The following is a 14,943-nucleotide window of genomic DNA, read 5'->3' as shown; positions in this document are numbered from 1 at the left end:
CCCGTGCAAGTCTGGGTTGGTCTAGATTTATAATTTCCCATTTGTCCAATTTATCTTCTTTGTTTCAGCAAAGTTCTTGCAGTAATATGATTCCCTGTTCAGGGGCAGTGACAGTCCTGCTGAAAAATACTTGTGATAGTCTCTGGCTAAAAATAAACATTGTGCCAAGAGGAATGTCATGCAACAATAGCATGGGGCGAAACAGCCTGTGCTGTCCACGGGGCTAAAGTCATAGAAACACCCACTCAGCTTGCTTAAAAATCCCCAGTTCATTACCACACAAACACCTGCCTTCATCTGTTGAACACTTACAACTAGTGGGAAATGGTAATTTGGCAGCTTGCTGCTGATTTTGTAGAGAAAAGGGAATGTGAGCACCTGAATCCCAGGTGTTCTGTGAGGATTCCCGAGGAGTGCAGAGGTCCCCAGATCAGAGGCCAGGGATGATTGTCCCTCACAACCCCCTGGCACAGGGGGTGGCATTGGGAGCATCTGGGTATGGCACTTAGGAAGGGCAATACATAATTCAAAGTGAAATGCAAATATACACATATAAATATTTATATTTATATATTTGTATATTTATGTATTTAAAGTGAGGTGATTGACCTTGGCAGCTGTTCTGTGCGTGAGTTCTCGTTGCAGTGAAGGATTTCAGGCAAGCAGACAAGTCACCAGAACACACATCTCTAAATCCTCCCACACGCTGCAGCCCACTGTAACAACCTTGCTGGCATCACCAGCCTGTCCCTGTACTTGCACAAACCTACACACCAATCCAAGGATCTATTTCAGACGAGTTTGAACTCCTGGCACTCCCAGCCTGTCCCTATACTTGCAGAAACTTACATATGAATCCAAGGATCTGTTTCTGAAGAGTCTGAACTGCTGTCTCAGTGTATCCTGTGATATTTGACCAATGATTTGCAGAAAGGCGCCAGCCTGGCAACTGATTCCCACATCCAGTCTCCAAACAACTGGGAGAGCTGAGGTTTTAAATGTCCTTCGCAGGGAGGGCTTACAAGAGTAAGTCTTTTGAAATTAACTTTATTTCAAATAATCAGAACATATCCACAATTAACATTACCCACATCTATCATTTACTTGAGGAAGGTGTAAGCTGCTCCATAAACGTCATTGCCATTCTGGTGACATTCAGATATATCCAGGAAATGAAAAGGGCGCTAAAAGAAAACACGAGTTTTCAAGAAGAAAGTGGAGGAACCCTGGCCCTTGTAAGGGAGCAGGTGTTTGCAGTGGCTGCCCCGTGGCAGCAGAGGAGCAGAGGGTACAGCAGCACTGCGCTGTTATTTTTGCTCTCACAACATTAGAGAGGCCTTTGCACGGGGGCACAAGTGCAGAGAGCAAAAAACAAAGCTCTTACATCAGAGGTTTGGGAGCGAGAGGAGGCTGGAACTTCTGAGCTTGAGCAAAAGCACCGTGACAAGGCACGAACATTGCTCTGCAGATCCAACTGATCCTTGGAGCTTACTTCCTCTCGTCAGCTCCCCAAATCCTTCTGGCACTGATTCTTCTCAGCTGCTCATTTTTATTTCAGCTCCCCTCCCTTGTGCTCTTTGTTAAGTGCCCAATTTCTCAGATTTCAGTTTCCTGCACCAAAGGTCACTGAAATACCCCCTCTCAGGTTTCAGGATAACACAGACAGCAGGGCTAAACCTCTGCTGATCACGGTGTGTGCTCAAGGCATTCAGGGAAATCATTGCAATCATGTTCATTATGAGCCCTATTATTGCACTACACAGCAAAACTAATTGAATAAAGAAAGCTGACATGAAAAAAAATCATTAAAAGCTCATCTTGAGTTTGTTTGAGATTGTACCAGCCCGAATTGCATTTCAGGATAGATGGAGCCAGGCAATGATCTAGAGGATATATGAACATTGCACCCATCCGGGAAACTGTGAGGATCAGCCCAAATCAAACTCTAGGTTTCAGAAGATGACTCACATCCACAGAGGTCCTGCATGCCGGGCACTCTCATGACTGCATCCTTCATCACTCAGACTGCAGGAAAATTATGGGCCAGGATGCTGTGATGGTCTTGTTTTAAGAGGCTGGTACTGGAAACCAGCAACCCCCAAATTGCTGACCTTGCTGTGAAGTTTTACTGGGTGGCCTTGCACAAGTTTCTCAGTGTCCCTGGGACACACTTATCCCAGCCAGCTGCATGAGAAAATTGTTGTCATCTACATTAACAGCTGACTGTGGAATACAAAGATTACCTGGAGCTGTAAATGCAACACAGATAAAAAAACATACATGGATTGAATACCTCAGCCTTCGATTATTGTTGTCAGGAAGGGTCTGCTCTGCAGGCTTTCTGATTTTAATAAGATGTACTCACACTGTAGCATGACCCTTGCTGTAAGGACTGCAATTTGTTATAGCTAAAAATGTACACACTTCATAAATAGCTGCAATACAGAGAACTGTAGGATCAAAGAAGCATTTGGGCTGGAAAAGCCCTCCCAGACCATCAAGTCCAACCATTCCCCTGGTACTGCCAAGGCCACCACTAACCTCTGTCTCCAAGTGCCACATCCACGTGGCTTTTGAATATATCATAGGGGAAAATAACTAATATAACTGTCTATAAATAACATATATATTGTAATGTTCTTCATAACCTTTTATATTAAACTTGATTGCCGTGTAAAAATGAAGAATGGTACACCAACAGATATTCCCATACCTGTTGAGTAATCCATTAAACCTGCTGATGTTATCCAGGGCTAATACTGACCAAAATCTGCCTTCTCAATTTGAGACAAAAATGTTCAGAGTAAGAGGAAAGCAGGGGGTGACACACAGAATTAAAGCAGTGCAATGTTTCTTACCTGGTAAATCCATGCTTATTCCATTACAACAGACTTTCTTTTTTCATTAAAACCTTTGCCTCAAGATCCGACCTGGGGGCTAGCTGTGCTAGTCCATGGCTACCACCAGGATGACATTCCATTTCCATTTTTTTGCCTTGGAATTCACACTGCTCCCTAAACCACAGCACCTGCTGCTGGCCCGACCTACCGCAACCTTTTCCACAAGTTGTTCCGTCACCATTTTTCCTCATTCTCCCAATACTTATGTGCCAGAAACAAATCCACTTCCTATTTTTATCCAGTTTGCTTTCAGTAATGAAATCAATACCTGGAATTCAGAACAAATGCAATTGTAACAGCTAAAGTGGATAACCATGTTAAAAGGATGCATTTCGCTGCTACCAAACTCTCAGAGAACTCAGCTGGCAGCACAGCAACCCTCAGGGAAGTCTGTACCAAACAAAGTTTGGTCTCCAACTCAAGATGCAAAGTCTGCATCAAACATGTTTCTCCTAAAATCTTTTGTGCAGCAATAGATTAATAAATCATGCAAACAGGATGATATACAAACCACAACTCCATGCTCTATGACTACTTTCATTTCTGACTTAAAGGGCTTATCTTAGACTTGAGTGTTCGCAAACCTACTGCTTCCATTGTTTAACTAATAATTCATACTGACTTTTAGACTCTCTATTTGCTCAGAAATTCTTCTCCTTTGAAGCCAACTCCAGCAATTCCCAACCTCCACATTTAACTTCTTTGTATTTTTCTTGGAAGGTTTATTAATGAAGAAGAAACCTGCTGCCAGTTAAAGAAGGGTGGGTAATGCTCAGGGGACGTTACTCTGCTGCCTCGTAGGTGGCATAAGAAAGGTGTCATTTGGGATTTCAGTCAGCAGGGAGATAAACACTGTCATCATGAGACATTAAATAAAACATGAAAACCCACAGAGACATTCAAGAGAAAAAGATGCATCACATTAACAGCCAAATCATGCTGATACACTGCACAGCATACTCCTAAAACCAGCAGATTTATCTGTTTGGACCTGGATCTTGGGCATCTGAAGTAGAAAGAGGAGGACTTCAATATTAACTTCATTTGCAGAAGGGGGAGAAGGGGAAGAGGGTTTGTCAGAAGATATGCACTGTGGGGCCACTTGCAACAAACTTTTCTGGCTTTTGCTCTGCCCCACCAAGGACAGCAAAGACTGCAACAGCTCAGTTTAGAGAAAGACAAGGTGCTGCTTTTTGCATGGCACACATCCGTCAATCCACAGGTAACAAAGAGCTGGCAGCTTCTCCATCACACTGCCAGCTTCCAACAACTACTAGAAAAAAATAAATCAATATGTCTTGATGACTGGTGTTGACCCCAGTACTGTGAGTCACAAGGGGAAGAATAATCACTCATGCCAATCTTTTTGCTTCTGACAAAAACCAGGAAAGAATAAAAAGTTATGAAATAAAAGAGAAAAATTTATTAATGCCCAAGACAAGATGTCTTGAATTAAAAGCACTTTTAATCATTTTACCTCCACCTAACTACTGTTTGAAACTGTATTGCAAAATGGCAGCATTAAAAGAGGGAAACATAAGTTGTTGTATTATTCCACATTGCTAATATTCTACCCTTTAAAAGCTTTTAAAGCTGTTTTCGGCCAAATAGACATTTTTTTCTCTATTGTATTCTCACAAAAAACTACAAGACATAACATCCAACCCACAAAAGGTCACCAAATACTGTTTTTAGATCTGAAATATTTCCCTGTTTTAATCAAAAGAACACTTTATTTGCATTTGCTGCTTTATTAATGTTATGCAATTCCTTCATTTCTACTTCAATGAGATCAGAGAAGAGATTTGTGTACTTTTCCCTTAGGATCCTTACAAGCAAGGAAGTAATCAATTGTCCACAAATGAAAACAGGAGGTTTGATCAAGTACCGTTCATTCTATAATCAGACTTCTCTTTTTGTCTTTGTAGGCAGATTTCATCATAAATTTGCTTCCTAAACTTCAGCATGTCTTCCACATCTTTGTATGTGAGCATTTCTTCAACAGACAAAAGCTGAAAGCCTCTCAGTTTGAAAGCTGACTTGTGCTGCACAGAATTCAGCATGTTCAGTGACATCCTAACTGATTCACTCAGAGTAGAACAAACAGGGAAAATCCTTGCAGCCCACAGCCCCAAACGTGTGTTGTCACTGGAGAAGAGCTGGTCCGAAGCCTCTAAGCTCCAGAGGTCAAGGCATTCTGGTAGGCTGACTCCAAAAAACTGGAGGGAGTGTATATCTGACAGCAATTTCACACCCTTTTTCAAGTCGTCGCCTACACCGAACACCATGGTGACATACTCCACTCGATCAGTAATCTTCACACTTACTGAACTCAGGAAGCAGTCTGAGGGTATGTCTACACTGAAATTTATGTAGCACCCACTAACAATGCTGCCTTTCCCTACTGAGACTTCAGGCCCAATTCTGGAGTACTCAATGACAGAGCCAGGCCCTATTACACACCCGGGCTCAAGGATGCTCTGGATGATGCTCAGCTGATCCAAGGTCTTGGCTGAGTCAGGGAAGATGCTAAAAGCCACAGGCTGCAAGCCAAGCTCTAATCTCAGTTTGCTCTCAGCAGTAAAATGAAACAAATACTCCTGAGTAGTCCCGATGTGGTAGAACTGGGAGTTGTTGAGGACTATGACATTTAGGGCGGTGCCTTGCAGGAGGGAGTACAGCTGCTGCCGCACTGCCACCAGCCCCGAGTCCTCCTTGGAGACATTACTTGTGTTTTTGGTGTAATCTGGAGTGGCTCCAGGCCCCAGGGCCTGGAGAAAGTCACCATATGCATCTATTTCACAGCCAAGAGTGCCCATCTGCTTATAGAACTCCAGCAGCTGCTGGGCAGTGCTGTGGTCCATGTAGAATACGCTGTCTGTGTACACACACTCCGAGGCCGTGGCCGAGTCTCCGCAGCTCCCAGGGGAGCTGAGCTGAGGGCGATCCCCCCTCACACACACTGCACCACTCTGCTGCATGGTCTCCACATCAGGCTTGTGCAGGAAACGATAGCATGATCCATATTCCAGTCCTCCCTTTCCTGAAAAACTGGACGGATCTAGCACAAAGACGCCGTGCGTGGTCCCGACTGCCAGATCTGAGGGGTGAGCCAAGGCAGTAAAGCCAGGTTTATCAAAGGTGATGGTTTCTGTGACTGCAGTGCTGTACAGCTCTATGTCATCCGAGCACGTGACGAGGACTCCTGGTTTCATGTGACGGGGGAAGTCGATGTACATGGCCAGCTTCAGCTCCAGCATCTGGTACACGGGCTCGCCCAACGGCAGGGCTGTGAAGATCTTGCCCAGGGCACTTGCACTTGGCAAACGCTGGCTGTAACCACCTGGAAAAAGACTCTTTTAGTTCCACAGAGACACTGTACGTAAGTGAGCAAGAAACTAAAACTAGGCAGCTATTTCACAGGTACACAAAAGCGTTAACAACCTCTCAGTTTGGTCATACACCAAGTCTCAGAGCACATCTGACCTTATGTCCAAAAACCCAGCCTGCCTTATTTAGCTCATATTAAAACTGTGATTGACTTTGTTACCTTTTTGTTTCAGAGCTACCTATTGCTGAAGTGACAAAAGCAAACGTTACCCGCTTTTTGCTTGAAGGAGAACCACCTCATTCCTGATGGGAATTTTAAGCCAGTGATGAGTCAAAAAGGCAAAGGTTTGGTCACAACACTTGTTATCACTTGGTTTCTTTCTCCTCTGCAGCACTGATGTTCTCCCACATCTGCAAGTGGCCTGACTCAGTGGATAAGAAGGCACGTATTCAGCCTGTCCAGAGGCATGAGGAGCCCAAGGTCCCCTGAGAGAGGGTTGTGTTCCTTAAATGGATGTTTCAAGGCAGAAATTTAAATCACATCTTTCTCACTGACTGAGCAACTTTAGTGCTGAGAAGAAATGCTGAAGTGACAGTAATATCTGGCAAGCGCCAACCTAATTTCAAATGATCAGACACATGGGTTACTTTTCTCAGGGAAAAGTATTTTGGAACTCCAGCTCCTCTGCCACTTTATTATTTTAAGGAAGAACAAAATAAAAGGTATCACTTTATAGTAAAATATATAAAACTGAATTTACCAGAATGGATTAGCAGCACAGTGAAGGAAGTCCACTGATCACCATACTGCTCTTCCAAGCACCGAAGAGCATGAAGAGTTGATCCACCATTTCCTAAAGAAAAAGCATTTTAGCATCTGTGAGAAGAGCTCCAGTAACACCCGTTCTGACAGGAGAGGTGTACTGGTGCCCAGCCAGAGAGGTGGGATAGTCTTTCTACCATATCATGGTTGATAAGATCACACACAGACGCTGATGGAAGCGTCCTTCTGGAAGCCTGTGCTCTCTGAGGGGATGGCGTCCTGAGCAGACAGCTCCAGGGAAATCTCTGTGATTTCCCCTCCCAGTCACCTCTGCACAGCCCCACCATTTGAAGCATTTAATCAATCAAATAGGCCATAACTCAGCCACAAAACCAGCTCCTGTAAGAAACAAGTCACATAAAAGCCTACTAATGGATTCAAGGCAGTGTTCAGAAATACTCCTGACATTTACAGTATGGAAATAAGAAACGTTTGGGATCTGAGGGAATGGTTTGGGATATTTTATGAGCTCATGCAACTTAAAACCGCCAGATTCCTGAGAATTAACCTCTGCATATTACTCTACACCGCAGATAATACTGAGATTACTTAATTTATACATCAAAGCGAACAGGAATTAAGACTTACAGGATGGTATTATGAGCAGTGAGACCAGTTTTACATCACCACTGGGTAGTGTACTAAAACATAATCAGACTGTTTAAATAACCAGGTCAAGGTAAGTACGAATGTGCAACACACGCGTTAGTGCTATCCCACACCCGGAGGACGCGCTCTGAGGAGCGGCAGAGCCCGTTCCCCAGCCCCAGCACGGTCCCACGTGCGCTCCCGCGGCCCCGATGCCCGCTGTCCCCAGACCGAGCCCCGAGCGCTGTCCGGAGCCGCGGCCCGCGGGGATGCGGAGCGGCCCGGCCGCGCAGGAGCCCCCGCAGCCGCACGCACCGATCCTGGGCCCCGGCGGGTCGGCGCACACGAGGTACCGGACGGTCCTGGGCAGCTGCTCCCGCCGCAGCTTCTCTGCCAGCTGCTCCCGGAACGCGCCCGCCTGCGCCGCGTCCGCCGCCGTCAGCACCACCACGTCCCACAGCTCTCCGGCCCGGGCGGCCGCGCCTGCGGGAACGGCCCCGCTCAGCCTCCGCCGGCACAGCCAGGCCCGGCCCGGCCCGGCGCCGCGGGACACGGCCTAGCCCGGCCCGACCCCGCGGGACACGGCCTAGCCCGGCCCGACCCCGCGGGACACGGCCTAGCCCGGCCCGACCCCGCGGGCCGCCCCCAGCCCGCCGCACCTCGCAGCGCCGCGAACCGCGCCAGCCGCCGGCCCGTGTCCTCCCGCCGCGCCGCGCTGCGCTCCCCCATGTCGGGACCGGAGCGCCGGGGCCCGGCCCGGGGCGCGGCCCGGAAGCGCCGGCGGGGCGGGGGCGGGCAGAACCCTCGGGACCGCCCGGCCGGGCGGGGCCGGGGCGGCTCCGGGCTCCGGGCTGGGCTCGGCTGGGCTCTGCGGGGCTCCGGGCTGGGCTCGGCTGGGCTCTGGCTCTGGCTCTGTGGGGCGGGGCTGGGCTCGGCTCGGGGGCCGCTCCCTGCGCCGTCCGGGGGTACAGGCGGGTGCCCGGTTTGTAAATCCGGTGAGGAGCAGAGTCCGAATGGCTCCCGAACTCGCCCTTTGACGTCTGCCCGGCCCACCCGCCCTGCTGGGGCTGTCCCGGCCGCACCTGCAGCACTCGGGGCAGCGCTGGGAGCTGGGGAGCGGCACCTACCAGGCTAATAGCGCCTGCTTTCTCTGATAGCGACTGGCGGGAGTCACACAGCTGAAGGTTTTTCCTGCTGAAGATTTTTCGCTCTGCGGTTCCTTGCCTCGGATATTGTGGGTTTTGATCTGCGGGTTCCGTTTGTATTCAGAGTCTGTTGAGATTACAGATACCAAATGCAGTCAGAGGGGAATGAAAGAAGGCTTTGCTGTGATAAGATCTCATTATACACAAATCTTACAATAAAAAGTAGCTGTAAAAGCACAATAGGAGCTACTGAGAAAAAAAAAAAAAGGAATTTATGAAGTTAAAAAATGTACGATAAATCCATAGTTTTTCGTGATTGTAAATCGCTGACAGAGAAGATTAAAGAAAAAAAGATAAATGCTTCACTGTGCTTCCTCAGTGTGAGGCTGTGATGCAGGTGATAACAGTCCTAATCAGAGCAATGCACACCCCAAAGATCCCTTTGATCCTTCCTTGTGCTCTGACCCACTCCAGTAAGGACGATGGTCTCTTCTGCTGGAACTGCACCTCTGCTCTTTTGTACCGGGTTTTCATTGCTGACAGCAATGCTGCCCGGCAGTCCTGGCTTTTCCGGGAGTCCTTTTTCTGCCCAGCGCCCAGGTTCTCCAGGCCCCGCAGATTTGTGGCCCCTGGCTGGGCTGTGCAGTATCTCTGGATGATGCACCCAGCATCCCCGGGATGTGCCCGCTCCAGCACAGCCCCGCAGCGCTGGCACCTCACTTGTGATAACGGGACACAACCCGAGCTAAAGTTATCACTGAACAGGTGATGCTTGCTGCTGTGCTAGAGTAATGCAGTAAAAAACAAGTACAGGCATTTGCTTCTGAGCACACTTATTCCACCAAATCCCATCAAGCTGTGTGAGGGAGAGGTTTCCCGCACCCGTGGTGTGAGCTATGCTGCCAGTGGAAGAGCCCGAGTCCCTCCAACACCTCAGATGCAAAATGCTCAAGCCCTGAATATTTATGAAAGTGCTGAGATTTTATGTAATTTTTGTAATCTAAGCTCTTGCAGAGGCACAGTGAGAAACTGCTTGTTCTCAGCAGTGATGGACCTGTAACACCAGACCCGCTGCTCAGCTTTGCCTGGCTTAAATAGCAACAAAAAATAACTGCTAAAGTAAAGTCTCTGATTTAGCTCAGATTTCCTATACTCCCACCCAGAACAGTAAATATCTGGTATTTCAAGGTGAATTAAATGTGTTGGTAAGTGCTGTGAATCTGTGCTCTTTCTGGTCCTTTTCCTTAGAACTAGATTTTGAATGCTGCATAAAAATGGGAGGAAATGCCTACATGGTTCAGGTGGCAAAAACAAACAGGTGTGGTGCTGGCTTGTGCCATGCAGGAAGAATTTCTTCACTGAAAGGGGGTCAGGCCTTGGCAGGGGCTGCCCAGGGAGGGTTGCAGTGCCCACCCCTGGAGTGGCACTCAGGGCTCAGGGCTGGGGACAGGTGGGCCTGGGGCACCGGTGGGACCCGGTGATCCTGGAGGTGTTTTCCAGCCTCACTGATCCCGTGACTCCGTGCCCCGGATCTGCAGAGCATGGCCCTGCTCTGTTCCCACGGATGAGTCCTTCCCTCCCCTCTGTCCCCACGCCTGGCACAGCCCTTGCTCCTGCCTGCCAGCGCTCATTAGTGCTGTCTCGACTTGATTAGTTTCCCAGTTCTCACACATGCAGTTACGTATGGTTTGGGTTTATTTTGCATAAATTATCTGTGTATCTGTGTCACAGTGGAAGTGTCCCCACTGCATGCTGGTGGCCAGGTCAGCTCATGGAAAAATAACTTACATGTGTTGTTATTTGTATACTACTTTATATTAATATAAATATTGTTACACTGGTGGTATTATAAAAAAAGGGGATACAATTCACACCATTTGTCTGTAAATAAGCTTTTCCTCCTTAAAATCTATCTGGGTAGAAGAAATTATTTTTTTTAGCAATACATAATTTGGTAAAATAACTTCCACAAAAATAGAAGTGAAACATTTTATAAACATTTTATTAAAGTCGTATGTAAGAAAAATGTTAAATATTTTCTAGGCACATCAGCTGTGACTATGCTGGGCTTAGATACCAGTCAAAGGTAATGTCTGCAATTTATTGGAGACAAAGCAATTGAAATGCTTAGCAGAAGATAAATAATCTTTTTAGCTGGAGTATAGAGTCCATAATTACAGTGGGAAACAGATTAGGAAAAATAGCATTCCATCATTTCTCCTGTTTGACATTTGCAGAAGTTCAGGGTATTTAATATTTAAACAGCCCATCTCAGGAATGTTTTCAATGTTTGATTTGGTTGAGCACTTCCCTGACACCCTTCATCATTCACCCAGATTATTTTTGTAGGCATACATACAATATTTTAAGATTCTGTCTTTTTATCTGCAGTGTGTTTGTACCCGGACAGTTTGTTAAACTGCTAATGAGTCCCACGGGGCAGAATGTTAGAATTAAACAGACATTGATACCTGCTGGAAATAAATTTACAAAGCCCAGGAAAAAAGTCTCTCTCTCCCTATATACAAACAGTCTGAAGCTAAGCTGTCACATTATGGGCTGGGTGTTGGTTGTCTTCTCCCTTCTCTGGGGTGGGCAAGCTGGCACTGCAGGGCTGCTGGAGCACCGTGCCCAGCTTTGGGGTCCCCAGCTCAGGACCTGGAGCTGCTGGAGAGCCCATGGGAGGCCACGGAGCTGCAGCCAGGCTGGGAGAGCTGGGGATGCTCACCTGGAGAGGAGAAGGCTCCAGGGAGAGCTCAGAGCCCCTGGCAGTCTCTAAAGGAACTTAGGAAAAGGGGGAGAGTGACTTTTCACATTGGCAGATAGTGAAAGGACAGGGGGAATGGTTTTAAACTAAAGAGGAGAGATTTAGATTGGAGATTAGGGACAAATTCCTCTCTGGCAGGGTGGGCAGGCCCTGGCACAGGTGCCCAGAGCAGCTGGGGCTGCCCCTGGATCCCTGGCAGTGCCCAAGGCCAGGCTGGACACTGGGGCTGGAGCACCTGGGACAGTGGGAGGTGTCCCTGCCATGGGGAGTGGATGGGCTTTAAGGTCCTTCCCAACCCAAACCTGTCTGTGATTCTGTGAACTGTAGGGAAGTAAAATCAAATGCCTCTCAAGGTTTTTTGAGAAAAACACTTAACTGGTGGTAGATTAGGTTATACTGTCCAGGAGATGGCACCATACATTCAGTCTTTTTTAAAAAACCAACCCAACCCCAACCACAGTAAAATCTTCAAAAAGTATGGAGGAGATGCTAGCAGAAGTCCAATGTATTATCATTACAATGTTGTGTACAAGTTTCTATTTTTGATATAATCACCAAATATTTGATAACTAATACTCCTAGTGTAAATGACTCCTTGAGAAATGTCTGGTGAGAAGCAGAGTGGAGGAGTTCAGTAGAAAGACTCCAGTGTGGTGTTCAGTGAGTGGGAGAAGGTGTCTGTTCCTGACTGTAGTGTGATTTTTGGGCCTGAGACATGAAAGAGCAAGACAGGGGGATGGGGTTGGTTTGGTCTGACAGGAACATGAGGTCCTGTAACCCAGGCTTTACACTAAAAATGATGATACTTTTAGTAGGATTGATAGGATTGGACCCAAGTTCCCTGATAGCAAATGTACCTGAGAAAGGTTGCTTTTTTTTTGTTGTTGTTGTTTTGTTGGGTTTTTTTCCTTGTTTGTTTGTTTTTAAATGCTTGGGCTTGTTGTTTGCTATTGAAGGCACCCGAGGATCTCCCCTTGGGTTGCCCTGGCGAGGGTGGTGGCCTCATGCTGCAGCTCAGCTGGGCACAGGCTCAGCCCCAGGAGCCACCTTGGGCCAGCCTGGGGGACCCTGAGCAGGGCTGACTCCTGGCGCCCACCGAGGTCTGACCTTGTGGCTCTGTACTTGTATGGAAATGAGGGGCTCGTAGCAAAAACTGCCTTTGCATTCTCCAGGTGTGCTCCCTGAACAGTGATGCTGATGCAGGAGGACAGGAATGATTATTTTGTACTGCTCCTGGCAGCAGCATCAATATTCTTATTTTCTGTTCATTCCCAGCACTTTCCCTTTTCAATACTGCACTTCTTTCCTTTAATACATTGCCTTTGTTTCTGTTGCACTTATTTATTATAAATATATTATTGTCTATTGGTTGCACAAATGTCTTTTGGGAATTTTTTCTTCAAAGGCAGGGAAGGAAACAGAGAAAGAAGAGAGGTTTTCTTCTGCTTTTGGGACTGGCCAGTGCTCCAGCAACTCCACTGGAGCCTGTGTGCCATGTCCTGTGTGGGACAGATAAGCCCAGGGCTCACTGAGCTCTTCTGGAGCAATTTCTCTAATGCATTAGGCACAAACTGTCTTTCTTCCTTTCAAAGTCAGGCATGTGTGTCTCATCCTATTTATGTTCTTTCCCCTCTAACCCACTTTTGTTCAAGTTGTTGCCACAGGCAATTGTGACAGTGTTCTCCTTCCATTGCTACTATATAGAGGGGATCTGCTATAATTATTGCTTAAACTGAGTTTTTCATAATTGAAAAAGTTAGAACCTATATTGACCAAATGTGCTGGCTTTGGGCCAGGCCAAAATGTGCCTTCTGTCTCCTGGTCATCCTGCTGCTGGGGGTGTGCAGGGCAGGCTCCAGGAGGGCAGGCACAAAGCAACGTGCTGGTCATTTTAAACGTTTTGCTGTATTTCCTATTTATTTGAAAAACAATTAATCTAGACTCTTGGATGACCCACAGAGGAGATGGGTCAGGTCTGTGTCAGGGAGCAGACATGTGGGAAAACTTCCACAGCATATAGCTTTCCCTTTAAAAGTAGAAAAAAGTAGAGAGAATTACAAATAGTTCTCTCTTTTTCCATCCGTCTTTAATAAAAGTCTAACAAAGCTGTGTTGAAATGAGTAACTGTTAGATGTAAAATTAAACCTCCCTGTGTAATCTGGGGCGCTGCAAGATCGAATGAAGCATGAGTTTCCCTTCTGGATATATGACCTCACTGACAGCTCTCAATATTTTTCACCAAGAAAGAATGAAAGATGTGGGTTTTTGAAGAATGGGGAAGTTATAGATTACAAAGCTGCCTAATATTGGCTCTGAAAGGAAAAAAGCAAAGTCTACAAAGAGCTATTGCTGGTTGTATGGACATCCAGGAGCCAGTGGTGCTGGGAGATGATGGGTATGGAGCAACTTCAGTGTTGTGTTGCTCTTCTGAGACCCTTGTTTACAACTTCAGGACCAAGATTAATGGTTTCTGGTTAGTAAAAAGATGAAGAATGTTACCAATTACATTTTAGATGCAAAAAATGGGTGCTTGATTTTTCTTGTCTTTATCACATCCTTAAAGGAAGAAGAAAAAGACATGAGGAGTCTTTGGCAGCCAGGGAAGGAAGTGAGGCTCCCGGAAGACTTTTTAATGTGATTCTAAAGAGATTCCAGACACTGCAAAAGAGCAAAGCACTTTCTAAACTGCAGAGAAAAATAAATATTTTTAAAGGATTTCAGCATATTTAACATAAAACTTGTTGATTTATAAGAGTCTAATTATTACAGTCATTAAAAGACCATGATTATCATTAAAAGGCTATTATCAGAAATGAAAGGCTAAAAACAAATGATATATATTGAATAGGATCATACATATTTCATAGAACATATTATACTGCAAAATAAGTTGTCATGTAGCCATGGCAATGACTTTTAAGTTACCCTTTTTGATGCCTTAATGCACTGCTCTGCATGTTTTAGTGTCAAGCCTCTGAACATGCCCAGCACTCAAAAGCTCCAGCTGAGAGTGAATATAAAGTGGTAATTATGTACCTAACTGGTCACATGCATGGATAAATGGTGTTTGTGGGCACAGGCCATGGCCCTGGGATCTCGAGCTGTTGGACAGGAGCTGGAGGTGTTGGACAGGAGCTGGAGGTGCTGGATGGGAGCTGGAGGTGCTGGACAGGAGCTGGAGGTGTTGGAGGGGAGCTGGAGGTGCTGGATGGGAGCTGGAGGTGCTGGAGGGGAGCTGGAGGTGTTGGACAGGAGCTGGAGGTGTTGGATAAGAACTGGAGGTGTTGGACGGGAGCTGGAGGTGTTGGAGGGGAGCTGGAGGTGTTGGACGGGAGCTGGAGGTGTTGGAGGGGAGCTGGAGGTGTTGGACGGGAGCTGGAGGTGTTGGAG

General features: G+C 46.7%; 2 protein-coding genes across 2 annotated transcripts in view; both read right to left on the bottom strand.

The window, feature by feature from the left end:
• Positions 1-4,300: 4,300 nt before the first annotated feature.
• Positions 4,301-8,754, bottom strand: FPGT (fucose-1-phosphate guanylyltransferase). The gene is made up of 4 exons (XM_071437009.1): positions 8,301-8,754; positions 7,957-8,124; positions 6,992-7,084; positions 4,301-6,243 (listed from the first exon to the last, which is right to left on the bottom strand). Exons 1-4 carry the CDS (start codon positions 8,368-8,370, stop codon positions 4,781-4,783), a joined length of 1,794 nt encoding a protein of 597 aa, XP_071293110.1. The 5' UTR covers positions 8,371-8,754; the 3' UTR covers positions 4,301-4,780.
• A 10-nt stretch (positions 8,755-8,764) lies between these two features.
• LOC139594002 (putative protein FAM47C) overlaps positions 8,765-14,943 on the bottom strand; it is a 128,880-nt gene continuing 122,701 nt past the window's right edge. The window contains 1 exon segment of the mRNA XM_071435600.1: positions 8,765-8,913. Coding sequence (XP_071291701.1) covers positions 8,765-8,913 — 149 coding nt within the window.

Source organism: Agelaius tricolor, unplaced genomic scaffold (genome assembly GCF_023055355.1).
Source record: "Agelaius tricolor isolate 1412-34295 unplaced genomic scaffold, bAgeTri1.0.p SCAF_11, whole genome shotgun sequence".
Lineage (NCBI taxonomy): Eukaryota > Metazoa > Chordata > Aves > Passeriformes > Icteridae > Agelaius > Agelaius tricolor.
The sequence above is the reverse complement of the archived record's forward strand: the minus strand, read 5'-3'. Positions and strand labels throughout refer to the sequence as shown.

Excerpts from the sequence above, each read along its gene's own strand:
- FPGT (XM_071437009.1), bottom strand. The coding sequence starts at position 8,370 with ATGGGGGAGCGCAGCGCGGCGCGGCGGGAGGACACGGGCCGGCGGCTG. Across the intron at positions 8,125-8,300 it reads GCGGTTCGCGGCGCTGCGAG|GCGCGGCCGCCCGGGCCGGA; the intron begins GTGCGGCGGGCT and ends CCGTTCCCGCAG. Across the intron at positions 6,244-6,991 it reads TGTGCTGCTAATCCATTCTG|GTGGTTACAGCCAGCGTTTG; the intron begins GTAAATTCAGTT and ends GTCTTTTTCCAG.